This window comes from Astatotilapia calliptera, chromosome 13, assembly GCF_964374335.1.
Source record: "Astatotilapia calliptera chromosome 13, fAstCal68.1, whole genome shotgun sequence".
Lineage (NCBI taxonomy): Eukaryota > Metazoa > Chordata > Actinopteri > Cichliformes > Cichlidae > Astatotilapia > Astatotilapia calliptera.
This window is the reverse complement of record NC_137434.1, coordinates 10,866,197-10,882,644: the sequence shown is the minus strand read 5'-3', so window position 1 is coordinate 10,882,644 and position 16,448 is coordinate 10,866,197. Positions and strand designations below refer to the sequence as shown.

Genomic DNA, 16,448 nt, shown 5'->3' with positions numbered 1-16,448 from the left:
GCCCTCTCATCTATTGAGCAAATGTGTTTTGTGGACTATGAAATATAATGTTGTAAAACATTTTGCTGAAAGTTGAGCCTCATGAGCTGTAAGCTGCCTCAACAATCCAACAGCTGCCGCAAAAGGTTTAATTCTTCATCCCTGACGTGACTGTAGAACGACAACCACAAAGGCTCAACAGTCAAACTGCTTGTTGTGGATATTGAGACAAAGAGCACAATAACGTGCAATTCCACAGCCATAATAACCATATTATTAGTGTCGACTCCTTTTATGAACATAAAAACAGTTTTTTCTTCTTTCTTTGACAGTCGCGGCATCTTTTAACAAAAAACAAAAACCGCAGGACGAAATACACATTTTCATTTTCACTGCTACCGGTGCCTGTTAAAGCCAGGGCACTGCATAATCTTTTCCTAATTTGTCACTTAAAATAACAACCTTTGGTGAAGTGCGGGAGGTTAAAATTCCCAGTGTGGAGTTTTCCCCTACAGGCAGCGGCATCATTCAGTTTTTGCAGGTTCGGGTCCTTAGAAATGCAGAATTAAATCTCCATCCAGTTACAGCTCTGACAGCTTATTTCGCACGCATCGATGTGACTGCAAGGGTACTAGAGAGGGACCCGAAGACCAGTAGGCCAGTGTCCATGAGAGCACCTCTGCAATTGACGGTGTGTTGTTGTGAGGGGTCACCGTATGAATACTGAATCAGCCGCATGGGTCCACAAGTACTGAATCAATGAGTCTTCCGTGACCATGATGATGGGAATAACAAACGGATATGCAAAGTAACCTGCAATTCAACCGGGGGAGAAAAAAAAATAACCTTAAAATCCTCAGCTGTTAAATAATGTTTTAAAAGCAGTGCAGATGGTGATGGTACTCTTGAGCGCTCATGCAGACTGCATAAACATGAATTTTTCCTACGTCTCGTGTGTCACGACAGAATGTACTGTCAAAACGCAGTGGTGTATAAGCCTGTTACTGTGAGCAATATGAGATTCTTTTGATCATCTGCTGAGTTCCAATCTGTGGGCAAACAATTGCCACCGGCATCTAGTAATGACACATTTTATAGATATCATATACTGCCCTCCGAGAAGCACCTCCATTACAGCGGGGTGTCAAAAAATGTGACCCCTTCTCTCTTTCATCTTCACACCTCTTAATGAACACTCACACTCCCTGAACCTTTTCCTCCTGATTGAGTTTTACCTTTTTCCCTGCCTCTGGACCCTTCCTCGATGGAAGCATTGGTCAAATCCCCGATGAGAGAGTTAACCCTTGGTCGGCTCTGATTCCCCAGTAAACAACGCCGGGCCTCTGGTTCATGAGTAATTGAACACTATTGATTCTAAGGTCTGGGGGTGACAATAATGAGGCCACATATTAGGCGACAGTAAACACGAGCTGTGAAGACAGCTTTACCTCTCGCTGACACAGAAGAAATCTTTTCACCTACATGCTCTGTGATAGCATCACTATCCAGTGTCTTTCACAGCACTTGCTTTGGCTTTCCTTATCGGCCTTGCTGTCAATACAGACAACCCTCTGCTCCACTGGGGGCATGAGGAGGTATTGACATTCAGCTCAAACCCACAGCTCTGAGTGGAGTCCAGGGTGTTACACATGAATTATGCATGCCTTGACGCCAGGATGCCGAGCAACACCAGTGCCATCATAATTGAAACAATTGAAAAGACAATACCAGATGGGTCAATAATTAGACAGCAGGAGGGGGAAACTTGATCCGGACGCTCCCCTGCTTTGCCCTGCCAACCTAACCACCACGTGCACGGAGGGGACCTTTACAGGCACGTCCTGGTCCCCTTCGGTGCCCTGCCACGTGCTGGGCGACATGCTGAATCGGGTGTGTATGTGTGCAAGGCAGTGTGCGTGCAACTATTTGGAAAGGATATGGCAAACTTTCTGGGCGAGATCACTTCCCAGACAGTGGCTTGTTCCCAATTAAAAAATTGAACGTGTTGTGTTTGGAATGTTAAAGTTTCTAGAAGTGCCGGGATAAGTGAACTTTTGTGGATCAGTAGCAACCGGCAGAAAGCATCTGCGAACTGCTGTCAGAGCGCTGCCACCTTGGATTAGCTCTCTGACGTTATTCACTGACATCTTTTGGTGTGCAGAAAACAGAGGCAGGTGAGCGATCCTTTTACCCAGCTCTGCGCTTTCATAAATCCACACTGAGGGCTCCCAACTGATCCATTGCACTCACTGGTCTCCTGGCCAGAGCGACTGGCTCAAGGTGATCACCATAAAACTGCTTGCCACAGAGCCATTTCTCACGTTGCCCCTTAAAACAACCCAGGAAACGGAAGCAGTGTGATGCAACAGCGACACTTCCTTGAGCCAATATGTGTCATAAAAACTTAAAGTCTACTGTGATCATTTTAAAATGGTTACAAAAGAAATCTTTGATGTATTTGGTTTCTTACTTAATTGATGCAGACATAGAAACTGTTTTGACTAAATTCAGAGTTTTCCCTGGAATGCTGTTAATCTTTATGTGTATAATTTCTTCTCATGAGCTTTTTAAAAAAAACTTTATTATAAGCAATATTTAAAAAAGAAACAACAGCTTAACGTGGAATTGGGGATAGCTCACATTTATTAATTTATTCAATTGTGAACTTGCAGCATAAGTGATTATTTTTCAGTGCTGAGGCCAAATAATTAGAGTATTTCTTAATTATGCCCCCCAAAAATCTTTTAGCACAATGTATGTATAAAAAGTTTGATATTCAAACAGCCTTGGGCCATAAAATCTACACACAAGTATACAAACTTGACTATCCTGGGAACATATTGATTGGGAAAGCACTTAAACCAAGGTAGGAATCCAGCCCATAATGTTATCAAAAAGGAAGTTTTATTTTCCTTTTTTATGGAGTCTCATTTCCGTATTTCTCAAAGCGGTGCCCCTGAAGGAACACACTGGCTCCAGTGTATTGGTCCCCATTAGAGTTTATAGAGACCCATATGTACTTTTATGGGTAGGTTAATGGTTTTTAAAGGGCCACAGCGCAGTTCTGGATCCACAGCATTAAACTCACGAATGCCAACCAGGGATATACATACAGGACACGTGATTATATTTAGGAATGAAATTTAGCATATACCAATGTCACCATGCCTGTGTATCTTGAGCAGAGAGATACTGGGATGCACAATGAAGAAAGGAAGGCAAAACCTGTCAACATTTACAATCTTAAAAGCCTAATGAGCGGAAGTAACCATAGCAATTTAGTGAAAAGAACATCAAAGACTAGGGAGCAACTATTTAGGCAGGCTGTATTCATGCATAATTAGCTGTGAAAATGGCACTACAGGAGTCTGCTACTCCCTGTTCTTAATTAGTTTTTATCCTTAGTCTTGGATGAGAAGTAAACAAAGCCATCAGATTAAAACTTTGCTTTCTTCTCGTGACAACGACGCTGTCAACGGTGGAGACATGCAGAGTTTTACCCGAAACTGTGCACTGTTGTCCCCCAGGAATGACTGGCAGTGCTCTGTATTGGTCTTGGTGGTGGCATAAGGAAGCCCGAAGCCCCGCTTAACACTACAATGCTGTTGTTGTAGCACGACAGTCAATCTTCAGAACTGAGCATATAAATAAAATTGAATAAAAACAAGCTAGCTAGTGGAGCGGAGGGGTTTCAGTGTTTAAAAATATTAACTTCGGGTGTATCATCGCATCATGCTCCGGCAGCTTTTTGTGAAAGACCTGGAAGTCTTTTGAGAGTATAAAAAGGCTGATAAATTTCGTAAAAATATATATTTGAAAGTCAAATTGCGCAGTCTCTTTTTCTTCTGTCACATTTGACTTATTAAAGACAGCCTGGAATAGACTAACTCCAGACACCATGTGTCATTTTGCAAGTATTCCACATTTATTCAGGCTGGGAAATAAACACGCACCACATTTGTTTCTTTCAGTTCCCAAACGCACATCTCAGCTATTTTATCACAAAAGAGTCATTTGACTTAGGGTGAAATATTTTTTTTATATCATCCCTACCTGATTGCAATAAATTGACAATATATGTACACAGATTGGTCATTATTTTAGATTTTAAAGGAGCGCTTTATTTGGAGCGGCAGTAATCTACAAAATCCCCTATTCGATGATGCAAGTATGGGAAGTAACAAGAAAGACCCGTTTCATGCATTCCCATGCCAAAAGTAAGTCTTCAAAGAAGAGAGACTAAAGGTAGAGTTTAAAACAAGAAAAACTTTCTAAATGTGTTTTTATTTATTCATTTATTACTTTTATTACCTCCACCAGGGAGGTTGTGTTGCTGCTAGCATTTACATGACTGCGTGTCATTCTGTAAAAACTGTAGCTCGAAAACTTTTGAATGAATTCTGAGTGGGGTCATGTTAACAATCCATTCAAATCTGACTCACTTCATCCAAGATCTTCAAGGTGAGCTCAACAATTTATTGTGATTTATTGAAAATTGACAAAAAACTTAGAAACTATGATTCTTACAACTGTGGTGTGTATTGTCAACATATTGAAAGTATTGTATTAAGATTTAAAATAGGTGATATTTGACCTTTGACTTTTCCTTCAAGGCCAAATTCTTAATAATGCTCTATAGAGCTATTGAAAACAATGTTTTTACTGCCACTGCTTAAATTACCAACATATAAGGAATGATATGAGGCGGTGCTACACATGTGATCTGCCCTGTATAGGAATTCTAATATTATCATTGCTAAAGAAATAGTATTAGCTAGAACCATCCCTGCTACTGTGGTATGAAAAAAATAGACTCTACATTAAAACAAAATGCTAAAAAATACAACAGATTTTGGCAGCTGCAACACTTCACCAGTGATGGTTTTCTCTGTATGTGTAAATGTGCCACCGCTGGGTGATGAGCCCTTTGTAACGACAGCCTTCATTAAGCCTGGCTCACTCACGGACAGATGGGAGCTGTGTGTGATAGGACGGCAGTACTGCATTAGAACTGCTGCCACATTCCACTTCAAACCTGACCCTCCACTGGTCCCACTTCATCTGCCACCCACAAGCCCCCTCCCGCCGCCACCAACCCACCCCCTCCTGACGCATCACTGTCATCCTGGGGCTCGGGCACGCCTTGATTTCACCCCCTCCTCCAGAAAACAACCGCTGCCACTACCACCTCCCACCCCCACCCCATCAGTCAAACAACCAGTCTACCACACAGGCTGCAGCTACTCCTGCACCCCATTACTCCAAAGGCCTCTCACCTCCTATTTTCAGCCATTTTTGTGAGAGACCACCGCACTTTCTGACTGCTCGTGTTTACCCGATCAGTCACGACCAGCCCACCACCAACCAAACACACAAAGAGACACACACACACACTTCTAGTTTCCCGGTGATGAATGACCGTTGGCCGTCTCACTGACAGCTAGGCAGCTGATGCCACATAATTACAGTATCGCCGTTTAGGCAAAATTACCAAATTACTCCGGTTCTCAAGAGGCCTGGAAGACTGACAGGCCAGCCAACAAAGGAAACCCAAATATCTGAAAGGAGAGCGACACAGAAGAGTATGTGAGACTTCACAGATAGAGTGAATTTAGTTTTATTCTGTTCTTTGAGCTAAAGAGTGAGATGATTAGTGTGGAGAAGCAGTTTTTGTCTCATAAATAATACAAAAAAGGCCTCTCCTTGATATACTATTTTCCTTTTCATACTCAGTTAATTCTATCATTAATTCATCTTGGAAATCTAGAGTGTATAATCACAAACAGCTTAAAATTTCATCCCAGCAGCAAGGTCTGGCCATTTTTTCTTTTCTTTTCTTTTACAAAGGTTTATTACTTTTTTTAAGAGTTTCTCACCTTTCCTTGATTTAATGCCTTCCTTTATTCAGACTAAAGATTGTAATCACTTCAGCCACTATTACAACAAAAAGTTCAGCTTTTATATTTAAAACTAAACAACGACCGGCAGGCCGAGCGACCGAGCTACCAGACAAAAACATTAAAACAATCAAGACTGTCTGAGAAAGTCCGTGGCAGACCCTGCTGGTAAATGGAGTGTGGGTGAAGAGATGAAGTGACATTTATGATGTGAGCGCTAACAGTGCGCAGCAGAGAAGACGTTGACTTAGCACTGTGTGCGTGTGGCTGGGACTGCGATGGCCACCGGGGTTGATTTAACCCCCGCTAATTTATCTGCTGCAACAAAGGATTTCTTTAACTCCACACTTGAATTCAAAATGAGAAAAAGAAACACCTTGTAGCAGTCTCACCACTTCTGTTTGATGCATTATGAAGAGATAAAGCCATTAGCCATTTCATTTGTGAAAAGGGAGGCCAGGAAATTGCTTACTAACTGCTTTTGCAATAAAATGTCTCTATCTGTTATATTTATACTTTGGCTTCAAAAGAGTGGGCGGACACTGAATGCCTAAATAATATGTTATTGTTAAAAATCCAATCAACCTAACATGTTTTTAACATTCCTAAAATAATCAAGCAAGAAAAAACGACAACCTCTTCCTACATAGTTGATTTAACCTTTCAATCACTGCTGATCACACCTGAAGCGAAACCTTGGCCGACAGAGCTACTATATATGATGAAATCTTTCTTGTAAACAGGTTGCATCCAGATTAGCAAATTATGGGCTGTCCAATGGTCCTCCGAATGTGTCAGAATGAGCTATATATGCCACTTACTAATAGCGAGTACTTTGTTGTGATTTATCTGTGTTTGCTGAGTGGAAAGAGACGAAACAGACGGCCTGGTCTCCCAGATTAAATAGGGCATGGGAAAGATTCCTCATGCTATTACGGAGAAAAATTTATCACAGGCGTGTGATTAGTATTGTTAGCACAGGTGCAGTTACAGTAAACACCAGAGACTCCCATTTTGTACTGAGAGAGAGCAGAAGATAAAGAAGGAGGTGAAATGAACTAGGGTGCATCTCCCAAAGGTGCTTCGTCTAACTGCGGTCCTGTAAGTTCCACCAGAGCTCGCAGCAATAGCGCCGTTTCCACACACTGACGCTGAAACAAACTTTTGAACCCACCATCACAGCGTTTGGTCATTTTGTCCATGTTTTGTGTTGTCGTCCAATTAAAGTGAGCAGTTTTTGTCATTAGACCGATTTTTCCACAGAACGGGAAAGAAACGGGATTATCAAAAAAAAAGACTTTGATGGTTTAGTTCAATAGGTATTACGTCTAAAGAGTTTTAACTGGAAACTAGAATCAGTTCTTGGCATTTAAATATTTTACGAAAATAAACCAGAGCAACATGGCAAATATTCAATCTTTAATACATCACTTGCTATGAGATTTGTTGTAGACGAGAATTACCGAGAGCAGGGATGTCAAACTCATTTTACATCTGGGCAACATTCAGCCCACTTTGACCTTAAGTAGGCCCGATCAGTGAAACTCCCCTTTCTGTCAGTGTAAATAAGTTTAACTACACATTAAAATACTCAGATATCTTTATATATGAAAAAAAGAATTCCAACAGTACGTCTCTTTTTCTAGACGATAGAGAAATGCTGATGTGGTGAGCGACTCTTTGGAGTTAAATTATAAAAAAGAGATGTGTAAAATTACAGAAAATGTTTTGTAATAATACAACAAATTCTTTGTTAATTCACAGAAATTTTTTTTAGTAGATAGTGAAAGAGATTTTGGTCATTTAAATGTTTATTTATTACTTTGCAGGAGGAACAGCCATGGGCGAGGACTTTATCAGTAGGAAAAGCTGTAAAACGTATAAAAATACAGTTAAAAGTCCAAAATTTATGCCCTCCTTCAGATTTCCAGGTCGCACTGGACCTAGAGTGATTACACTGATAACCTTCCACCTTTTTCAGCTACTGTTACAGTTCAGAAGGCTACAAAATAACAACATAATAATATATATAAATGATCAATTTGTAGACACATAAAATATACATGATTGTATGGACACTTATTTTATAAATATAATGATTTTCTACTTAGCGGTTAAGTCATGGTGGTAAGTGAGACAGATACAGAAATAACATCCTTTAGATCTAGTCGCTCTGTCTGCCAGATGCTGCCAAACTACAATGTCATGTGAAAACAGAAGGGTAGAGAGCTCTGATATTTTTAAAGCTCTTAGATCTTAGTAACACACACTGAGAAGCTAAAACCACAGTATGGTTTCAGTGGACACAGGATGCCAGGAGGCTCATGTGGTAGCAGTATGAAAAAAAAATACATGAATGAAGTGATGTTGTTGAAGCAAAGCCTGAGTGCGAACTGGAGAACTGCAAAGTCATTGCCGACACGGAGCGTCAGCTGAGTGTGTCAAGAACAGTTAGCATCTAGTTTTAGATAGGAGGGTAATCAAAGGTTTGCCAGGATCTCAGTGCTGCATGGATAAGGTTGTGTCTCCACACTATCAGAGCGGGATGGCTAGAGGCAATACTCCAAAGGCTGAAATCTAAAACCTTACCACTGATAATGTAGAGTGAATACAAACGTCATATGAATCTCAATGATCACCGTTTCTTTTAAAGAGTTTGTGAAATAGCGGACTGAACATGTTCTTTGCTCAATGAGACTACAGACGTTTTAGATATACAAATAAATGAATACAGCACTGTTGCATTCATGTAACAAAGAAGCTCAATAAAAACATGTTCACAAATAATTAAAGATTAAAGTCGAAAGAGGCCACTGTTATGACAGAAAGACGATAAAACTAAATCTTGGCCCATCTTTCTTGGATCCAAATATGATTTATTATTTAAAGCATATACTTAGAGCTCAAGGAATAATGGATTCGGGGGGTGGGGGGGGTGGGGGAGGCAAAACAATAAACAGTGCAAATGTTTTGAACTGTCAATCTAAAGTAGCCCTAGGGAGAAAAACAAAACTGGGTAAAAGATTTCAGATGAAACTGGAGAATGAAAACATCCAACCTCTATCTAAAAGTTCCTCTGGGACATTAACTTTCTCAAGCAGACCTCTAGTTTGAACCCTAAATACTTTCTAGGTCTACTGTGACAGCTAGGGCTGAAATGTGCAAGTGCTGATTAACCCACGAGGTCTTTGCTAAACGTTATTAGAGTGGACTAGTGGACCAGCATAATAATGATAAGATTCAGACATCTCCATTGTCGAGTTCAGCCGCTGCATATCATCCTACAAACTGTCACACATTTAAATTACCGTAACAGCACCAGATAAATGCAGATTATTACCATTAAGCGAGTTATATTTTACTTAAAGGATTATTCCAATTTGGCTTTTCAGACGTTTGCCTGCTCTGTGAGTCGTAGTAATTTGGAATAAGTGCGCTATATTTATGTTTTTTTATAATAATGATGATGATTTTTCATTAAAGGGTAAAACACTAAGTTTGTAACATATACAGTCATGTAAAAAAGGTTTCACAGGTCTCTGTGCAGTCCTGTAAAAATTAAGTACATGCCATGATTCAATAGCTTAGTTTTGCACCACCTTTAGCAGAAATAACTTCAGTTCATTGGGGTTTGCAGGGATTCTTCATGCACAGCTATTTTTGTGGTCTCACCTCAGCATTTGACCTTGACTCTTCTCCTTTTCAGCCATTCAGTTAAAGATTTGCTGGTATGTTGGGATCATTGTCCTGTTGCACACTTTAGGTGCTAGCTATTACTTATTATTACATATTTAGGTGTTTATTTTGTTGGTTGACGCAGTGACTGCAATGTGCCCAGGTCCTGGAACTATAAAACATGTCCAAATCATCACCCCTCCACCACTGTACTGACAGTTGCTATGAGTTTGTTTGTGCTGTGAGGTTGTTTGTGCTGTTATGCTGGGCTTGTTTTCACCAAATGCGATGCAGTGCATTACGGTCCGACGTCTCCATTCTGTCCAAAGCACATTGTTCCAAAAATCTTGTGTTTTGTTCGGATGCTGATTCAAAACTTTGCAAACCAAAGACAGTTATTTTCAGAGTGAAGAGACTGTGCTCTGGCAAAAAAGCCAAACTTGTTCAGTCTTTTTCTAACTGTACTAGCATGTCAGCATTGAACATGCTAAACGAGGCCTGAGGAGCCTGAGATGCAGCTCCTGTTTTTTGCATTGCATAGTTTGCTGGGGTGTAGACTCCTGAGATGATTGTGGCATTCGTGTTAACAAACACCTGAATGCTCCACACCAACAAACAGCCCAAGCTTCTATTTTATAGAGGTGCTCCCACTTACTGTTGATCACTTAATCAACTGCATTTGATAAGCAGCACCTGGATGCACCTCTTAATTCCTATGGAGGCAATAAGAGTGCTTAATTTTCAGCAGCCTACACAGAGTCCTGTGTAAACGTTCATGTTCACATGGCTGTAGAAGGCCAATAAAGGCTTTATTTAACAGTGTTGTTCCAGACTACTTGGACCATTTGTAGAACTTGAAGGATTTAAAGAAAAGCTAATAAATGTGTTTAAGTTTTAGCAATAAAGTTGATCTTGATATGAGACAAAGTTGTAACAGTGACATTAAAAAAATGCTTTGCATATGGATATATTTCAAACGAAGCTATAAAATCTTAAGATAGGTACGTCGAGTACAACTTTAACCGGGCAGAGAAGAGCAACTGAAGTGGTGCATGGTGCACATTTTAACGTAAATGCTAACTAATGGAATAACTGCACAGTGTTGAAACTCAGCTTCCAGTAGGAAAGTCGTAAATATGAGACATAGCTGGTTACACTTGACATTGTATTTTCGTTTGATCATTAATCTGCGGACGGATGAGTAACTTGTCTAACATGAGGTCAAACAGACAATTTCCTTGTCAGATTGATGTAATAGACAGTTTTCTTTTGTTGGAGTCTTTCCGCTATGGTAGGTGGGTAATTACTGTCATTGATAAATAATCTTGAGCCAGCCCCATAATAATCAGTCCCACATGTGCTTGGCCTTCTTAAAGGAAAGGCTCATTTGCCACTGGGATTCACAGTCTGAACTGCTTAGAAGGATGTAATGGAGAGCAATTTTCTTGTCTTGAGGGGGGGAAAGGCTGATATGGGATAGGTTAGCCCGGTCATTTTCCATTGCCTCGGCACATCAAATCTCCAAACAAGGACAACTCTGATTTCAGATCTACTTCTTTTCTCCCCATGGGCACTAAGTAGTTTTCCGGGACACAAGGAAGCATTTTATTGCTTTACCAGTGACTTCGAGTGTTAGGTTTAAATTGTCATTTCTCAATTTCTTACAAAAACAACAAAATTGACCAGTCTAATCTTCTTTTCTTTTTCTCCTGAAAAATGATACACCTTGGCTGATATTTTTAAATAACACTTAAGACTCCGCAAATGCTATAATTTCAAGAGAAACAGCCGAGCACATGGCGTGATGAATGGCTTTCTATGCATTGTTGGCAAAGTCATTAAACGACTTCTGGACACAGAATGCCAACCCAAGCCTAAATCCCTGCAAACCTAATTAAAAGCAAAGAAATATACAGTTGGTTCTTCGCATTGTATGTTTAGACTGTCTAATTACATCCAGTGGAATAGATTCCAGAGAGGGGAGTCCCCAAAGAAGGCTGCAATCCTCTAAGAGATTTATATGTTTATAGAAAATTGTGAGAAGCCGACTAATGTTCAGGAAAAACTAGAAAGAGAATGCCCACGCTGGAAATATTGTGCTTTGCCAAGATGTAAACGCTAAATAATCCATCTGTCTGTGTTCTTCTCACTTTGGAAGAGCCGTGGAGCCACCATCTGCAGATATGCGTCAGCAGAAGCGGTTTTGCATGCAGTGAAACACAAAAATTATATTTTGTTGTTGACAATTTAAAAATGAAAAAGTTTAATTTATGCTGAAATTACTAAAGCTGCTTTTGGCTGCTCGCTCATTCACAAGGGGTCACCGCAGCACAGCATGTTTGATTTGGCAGAGCTTGTAGGCCGGATGCCCTTCGGGTCGCAACCTCAAAGGATTTATGTCTCCTCCGGGGATTGAACTGGGGATCTTTCGCTTGTTGATACAGTATGGAGTTACTACATAGTGAAAATGCTAACAATGTAAAATAAAATATGTGTTCACTTGTTAGTTCAATAACAGGTTGGTTCATATGATATCTGTCTCACAAATTAAATCCAGACACCGCAGTGTTGTTTGACAGCTTAAATGTCTTTGCAGCTACAGAAATCAATATGTGGCAAACAACATGTGCTGTGAACATAACAACAATTTTGGTTGGTTTGGTTTTGAGAGGCAACACAATGAGATATGAACCCTAACTCAGCTCCCACACCTTTGCCTCTAATGCACACTTCTGCACTGTTCCAGGAAAAAAGTGTGAGTCCAACCAAAACCTTCGAGTCTGGGTTTTTGAGTTGATCAAATCAGAGTATTTTACTCTGGATCAAGAAAGTGTATCAGTAATTAAAGAAAGCCATCATCAGCGGAGCTCCAAAACCAGGATTCACTATATCAATGGGTAAATAAAGAGCAGAGCCTCCATTTTAATCCAGAGGACTGAAAATTATGAACATGTGTGAGCCATGAAATTTATCTTAAAGAACAGGATGGGCAGGGAGGCTGGCGACTACCGCGGCCGTCACAGGGCAAGAGACGGCATACACCCTGGACAGCCCCTCAATCTATCATAGGGCCAGAGATTGGATTTTTAAATCTAATTACTCAGGTGTAACGTGATAGGGGCGAAACGTGGCAGGAACTGAAGATAAAAATATGGAGAAACAGATAAGACACCGTTTACTTGATATTAGGCACACCCAAATTAAGGTGCTTCGCTACGTGTGTTGACATCCATATAAGTGCGTTAGTTACCTGCTTCAAATGTAGGAATCATGGAGTGGATTTAAATGTGTGTATCCTTAATCTGAATCAGAGTTTTGTTAAATGTATTTCTAGTGAGTTTTACTGAACCTGGATTTTGGCACGAGGCCCAGATCTGTGCCTAGTTTTGCGTGTGTGTTTTTTTGTGTTCCTATCTGTGTGTTCCTAAAGTTTTATTTTCTGCACCTTTGCTGCTGCTGTTCTTGTTTGTTTTCATGAACTTTCATGGAGTTATTTATTTTATTCAGCTTTGGTTGATAAAAACTGACCTTGTGTTTTTGAAAGTAGCCTCTGTGCTTGCATTAGGGTAGTAATGTGCAGTAATGTGATAGGCTGACTCAGTAGGATCAATGGAGAGACACGGTGGACCATCACATTGGGATTTCCCTTCATTTGTCACACGTCTATAATGCATTTCTTGAATTTTCACTCATGTATGTGCTTGCTCTTCCTTTGGCATCTGTATCAAACAACCTTATGTTATTTAAAATCCAGGGATCATGTTCCTCAGTTTGATTTTACCATATGTTATAATTAGTATAAATGAAAATAAAAAGAAGCAGCCTATGCTTAGATGTTCTCTGGGGGGGAGTTGCTTCTAAGCATGAGACTGACCACAGGGCTACTTTTGCATCGTCAACAGACACTTCTCTCATCAATGGTGATGATCCATCTGCTACGTTCAGTTCATTATACACATTTAAAAACTCATTTTATCCAGTTTATGTATTCAGCTTTAGCCACAGCAGAGGGCCATTAACATCATATTAACTTTCAATTAATGAAAAATATATTCTGCTATTTCACTGCAAGCTTTTGCCCTTTTATTGATACGCCTACATGTGACATCCCTGAATTTAGGGAAATTCAAAAATGAGAAAATTGTCTGCTGTCGTGTTTGTTTACTTTGTTCTGTGGTGAGTGGGTGGACAGACTATTATTTGAGATTTTGTACAGTGAAAAGATGTTGTTTGCAGTCACGGCAGCTTCATAATGTGTGTGGAGGTGGAACAAATAAGTCAGAGACAGAAATTAATGCAAAAAAAAAAAAAAAAGAATAAAATCCAAAGTGTGGATAGACTTTAGACTTGTCAAAGCTGAGCTCACAAAGAAGAGTAAAGCAACTGTCAGTCCCCGAGAGCAGACGAGAGACGACGCTATTATGACAGTGATCAGAGCTAGAAGATGATACCGGCTCGGAGTAAAGATGCTTTAATATAAAATAACATCACATTCAAAAACGAACCGGCTGTTCCTGGTAAAGAACTACACAATCTATAACGAGTTATCAGCGTAGAGAAGGTGTTTTGCCCCGAGATAATTACAATAACAGTACCCAATGGCAGCGTGATTGCTCCCAGGTGACATTGCAGGTTATTAAATTGTCACGGTGCACCCTGCTTTGGATCTGCAGACACTTAAACTTGCTGCCCACAAGACAGACTCGCAGTTTATCTGCTCCATTTGTTTGACATCTTTACGACATACCGTATTAACACAACCTAATTTCATCTGAGCCTCAATGTCTTCTCTTGGCTGTCTCACGGAAATCCTTCAGGGTTAGGTTAGGACTGCTGGGACGTTTGTCTCGACCGAATTACACCAAGTGACATTTCTTCACTCCTGTCATGTTTTCCATTTCAAGTTTGCAAGGAAAGGAGCTTGTGACAAAGTTTGAAAAGAGACACGTGTATTAAGGACGATTAGAAAAAGAATTTCGTTTGGAAATATCTACGACAAACACACGTTGGCTTTCTTAACTTGATTAAAAAACATTATGTCCGTTACAGAGGGAAAAGGAAAACTGTGCAGTCCAAATTCTAATCGTTTATTCGTTCATCTTCATGATAGCAAGATTTATGTGATCTGTTAACGGAATAAATCAGGGATGAAAAATCAATCAAATTAAGCAACTAATAGCTTCGTTAATGTCTTTGTTTGTGTGCAGACGACACTCTCATCCAGCAGTACAGCAAGCACCAATCATATTAATTATCTTCCAAATAACAATTCCCTGTTTATTACAAATGAGCTCTAAAAACTAAGTAATTTGGATTCACAGGTTCTTCTGTTCAACATCAAATGCGTCCCACTCTGTTTTTGGCACTAATGACCTCAGTCATTATATGAGAGCATACAAGCGTGTATATAAGACATGTGGGGCCATGTGTGCTTGTGTTTAGTTTGCAAAAGCGATCATCTTTATCCAAAAATGACAGGAGCAATGGCCTCAGGTTGAAATATAATACACATATACACGTAAATGACAAAATTATTTAAGTCTAAAAGCAATCAAAAGACAAAAAAGTATTTTTTTTTATCCCTACAAATGATTTTTTTGGCAATATTGCAAAGTAAGAGCAATCTGCCAGCTGGTTCAGAAGCCTTGTGTTGGAAAAGAAATGAGCTGTTTTATTAAAAACTTTACAGATTAATGCTGGAAAGTGCACTTAACGCTAATTCTTAATGTTCACTGTCAGGTGATGTAGCTCTCAATGGCAACAGTTTTAATTAGAGAATTATCCTGGAAGGCACCTCGGCGCACATTACAAAAACAAACAGAAAAAGCTAATAATTACTGATACTCACATCTTGCAGGGAGATCATAGCCGCAGGTGATCTTGGCTTTGCCGGTTTCACAGCCATTTAGCGAGTGACACTCGTCATACAGACAGGACCCAGCCGCTTTGTGTATGCAGCCATCAACTGAAACAAACAGACATACAAAGAGAGGTAAGGGCCTACCTGAGGAGAAGCATGTAAAACCAGGCACTCGACATATCCCAAGCCAGCTGGGCTAATTAGGACTTTGCGTGCTTTATCATGAGAAAACAAACAACCAGCAACAAGCTGAAAATTATGTTTATGAGTTTGATTCCGGTTAGTGAATGTCTACATTTTCAAATCAGCTCCCTGGTGCTCTATCTCCTCTCTATAGGGAGGCTGCGTCTGCCATAGAGTGCTGTGCCTATTGCTGGTAAATATTGACAAGCTTAGGAATGAAATTAGCTGGGCTAGGATCTAATAACGCCTCCGCACACAGTGAAAATGAGACTGTTCTTCCTGTAATCTCTCTCCTCTGTCAACAGCGATATGCAGTCCGATCATTAACTGTATTTTCTGGCCCGTTGTGGAATCCACCGTCTTCTCTGCGGTGAGCCTGCCACGATGTGGATCTGTGTTCTGATTCTGTCATGCTCCCGGTTGATGTGTGTGTCCTGGTTCTACGGAGACCCCTGCCCATCCCCCCACCTATCTAAGGTTTTAATTTTACCAGGTTAAGGCCAGGATACATCTGATTGATGGCACGTCTTACAGGAGAAGGCAGAGAGATAGAAATCCGCATTATCTGTCTCTGAAAGCCTGACATCCCCCCAAGAGCATGTTATCAATCACACTGAAACATGATAAAATCCTCTTCAAGTTGTCCTGTAAAAATCCTCACAGGCCATTAGAGGAAAACAGAGGTAGGAGGAAACAGTGGCAGGTGGACAACCACACGTACCCATTTTTTTGGTTGCTCTTCGTTAAGACGAGATCAATGGAGGGCAAAAGCCTCCCAGACTAACTTTATCTATCAAAACTAAAAGAGTTGAGATCAGACAATTAAGAGCCTGCAGGATAACATTAAACATTTT

General features: G+C 40.2%; 1 protein-coding gene across 1 annotated transcript in view; it reads right to left on the bottom strand.

Moving 5' to 3' along the window:
* The window catches only part of macrod2 (mono-ADP ribosylhydrolase 2), a 399,684-nt gene that overhangs the window by 219,217 nt on the left and 164,019 nt on the right, over positions 1-16,448 (bottom strand). Inside the window, exon 5 of the mRNA XM_026190215.2 lies at positions 15,400-15,516. Coding sequence (XP_026046000.2) covers positions 15,400-15,516 — 117 coding nt within the window. The remainder of the gene's footprint in view (positions 1-15,399; positions 15,517-16,448) is intronic.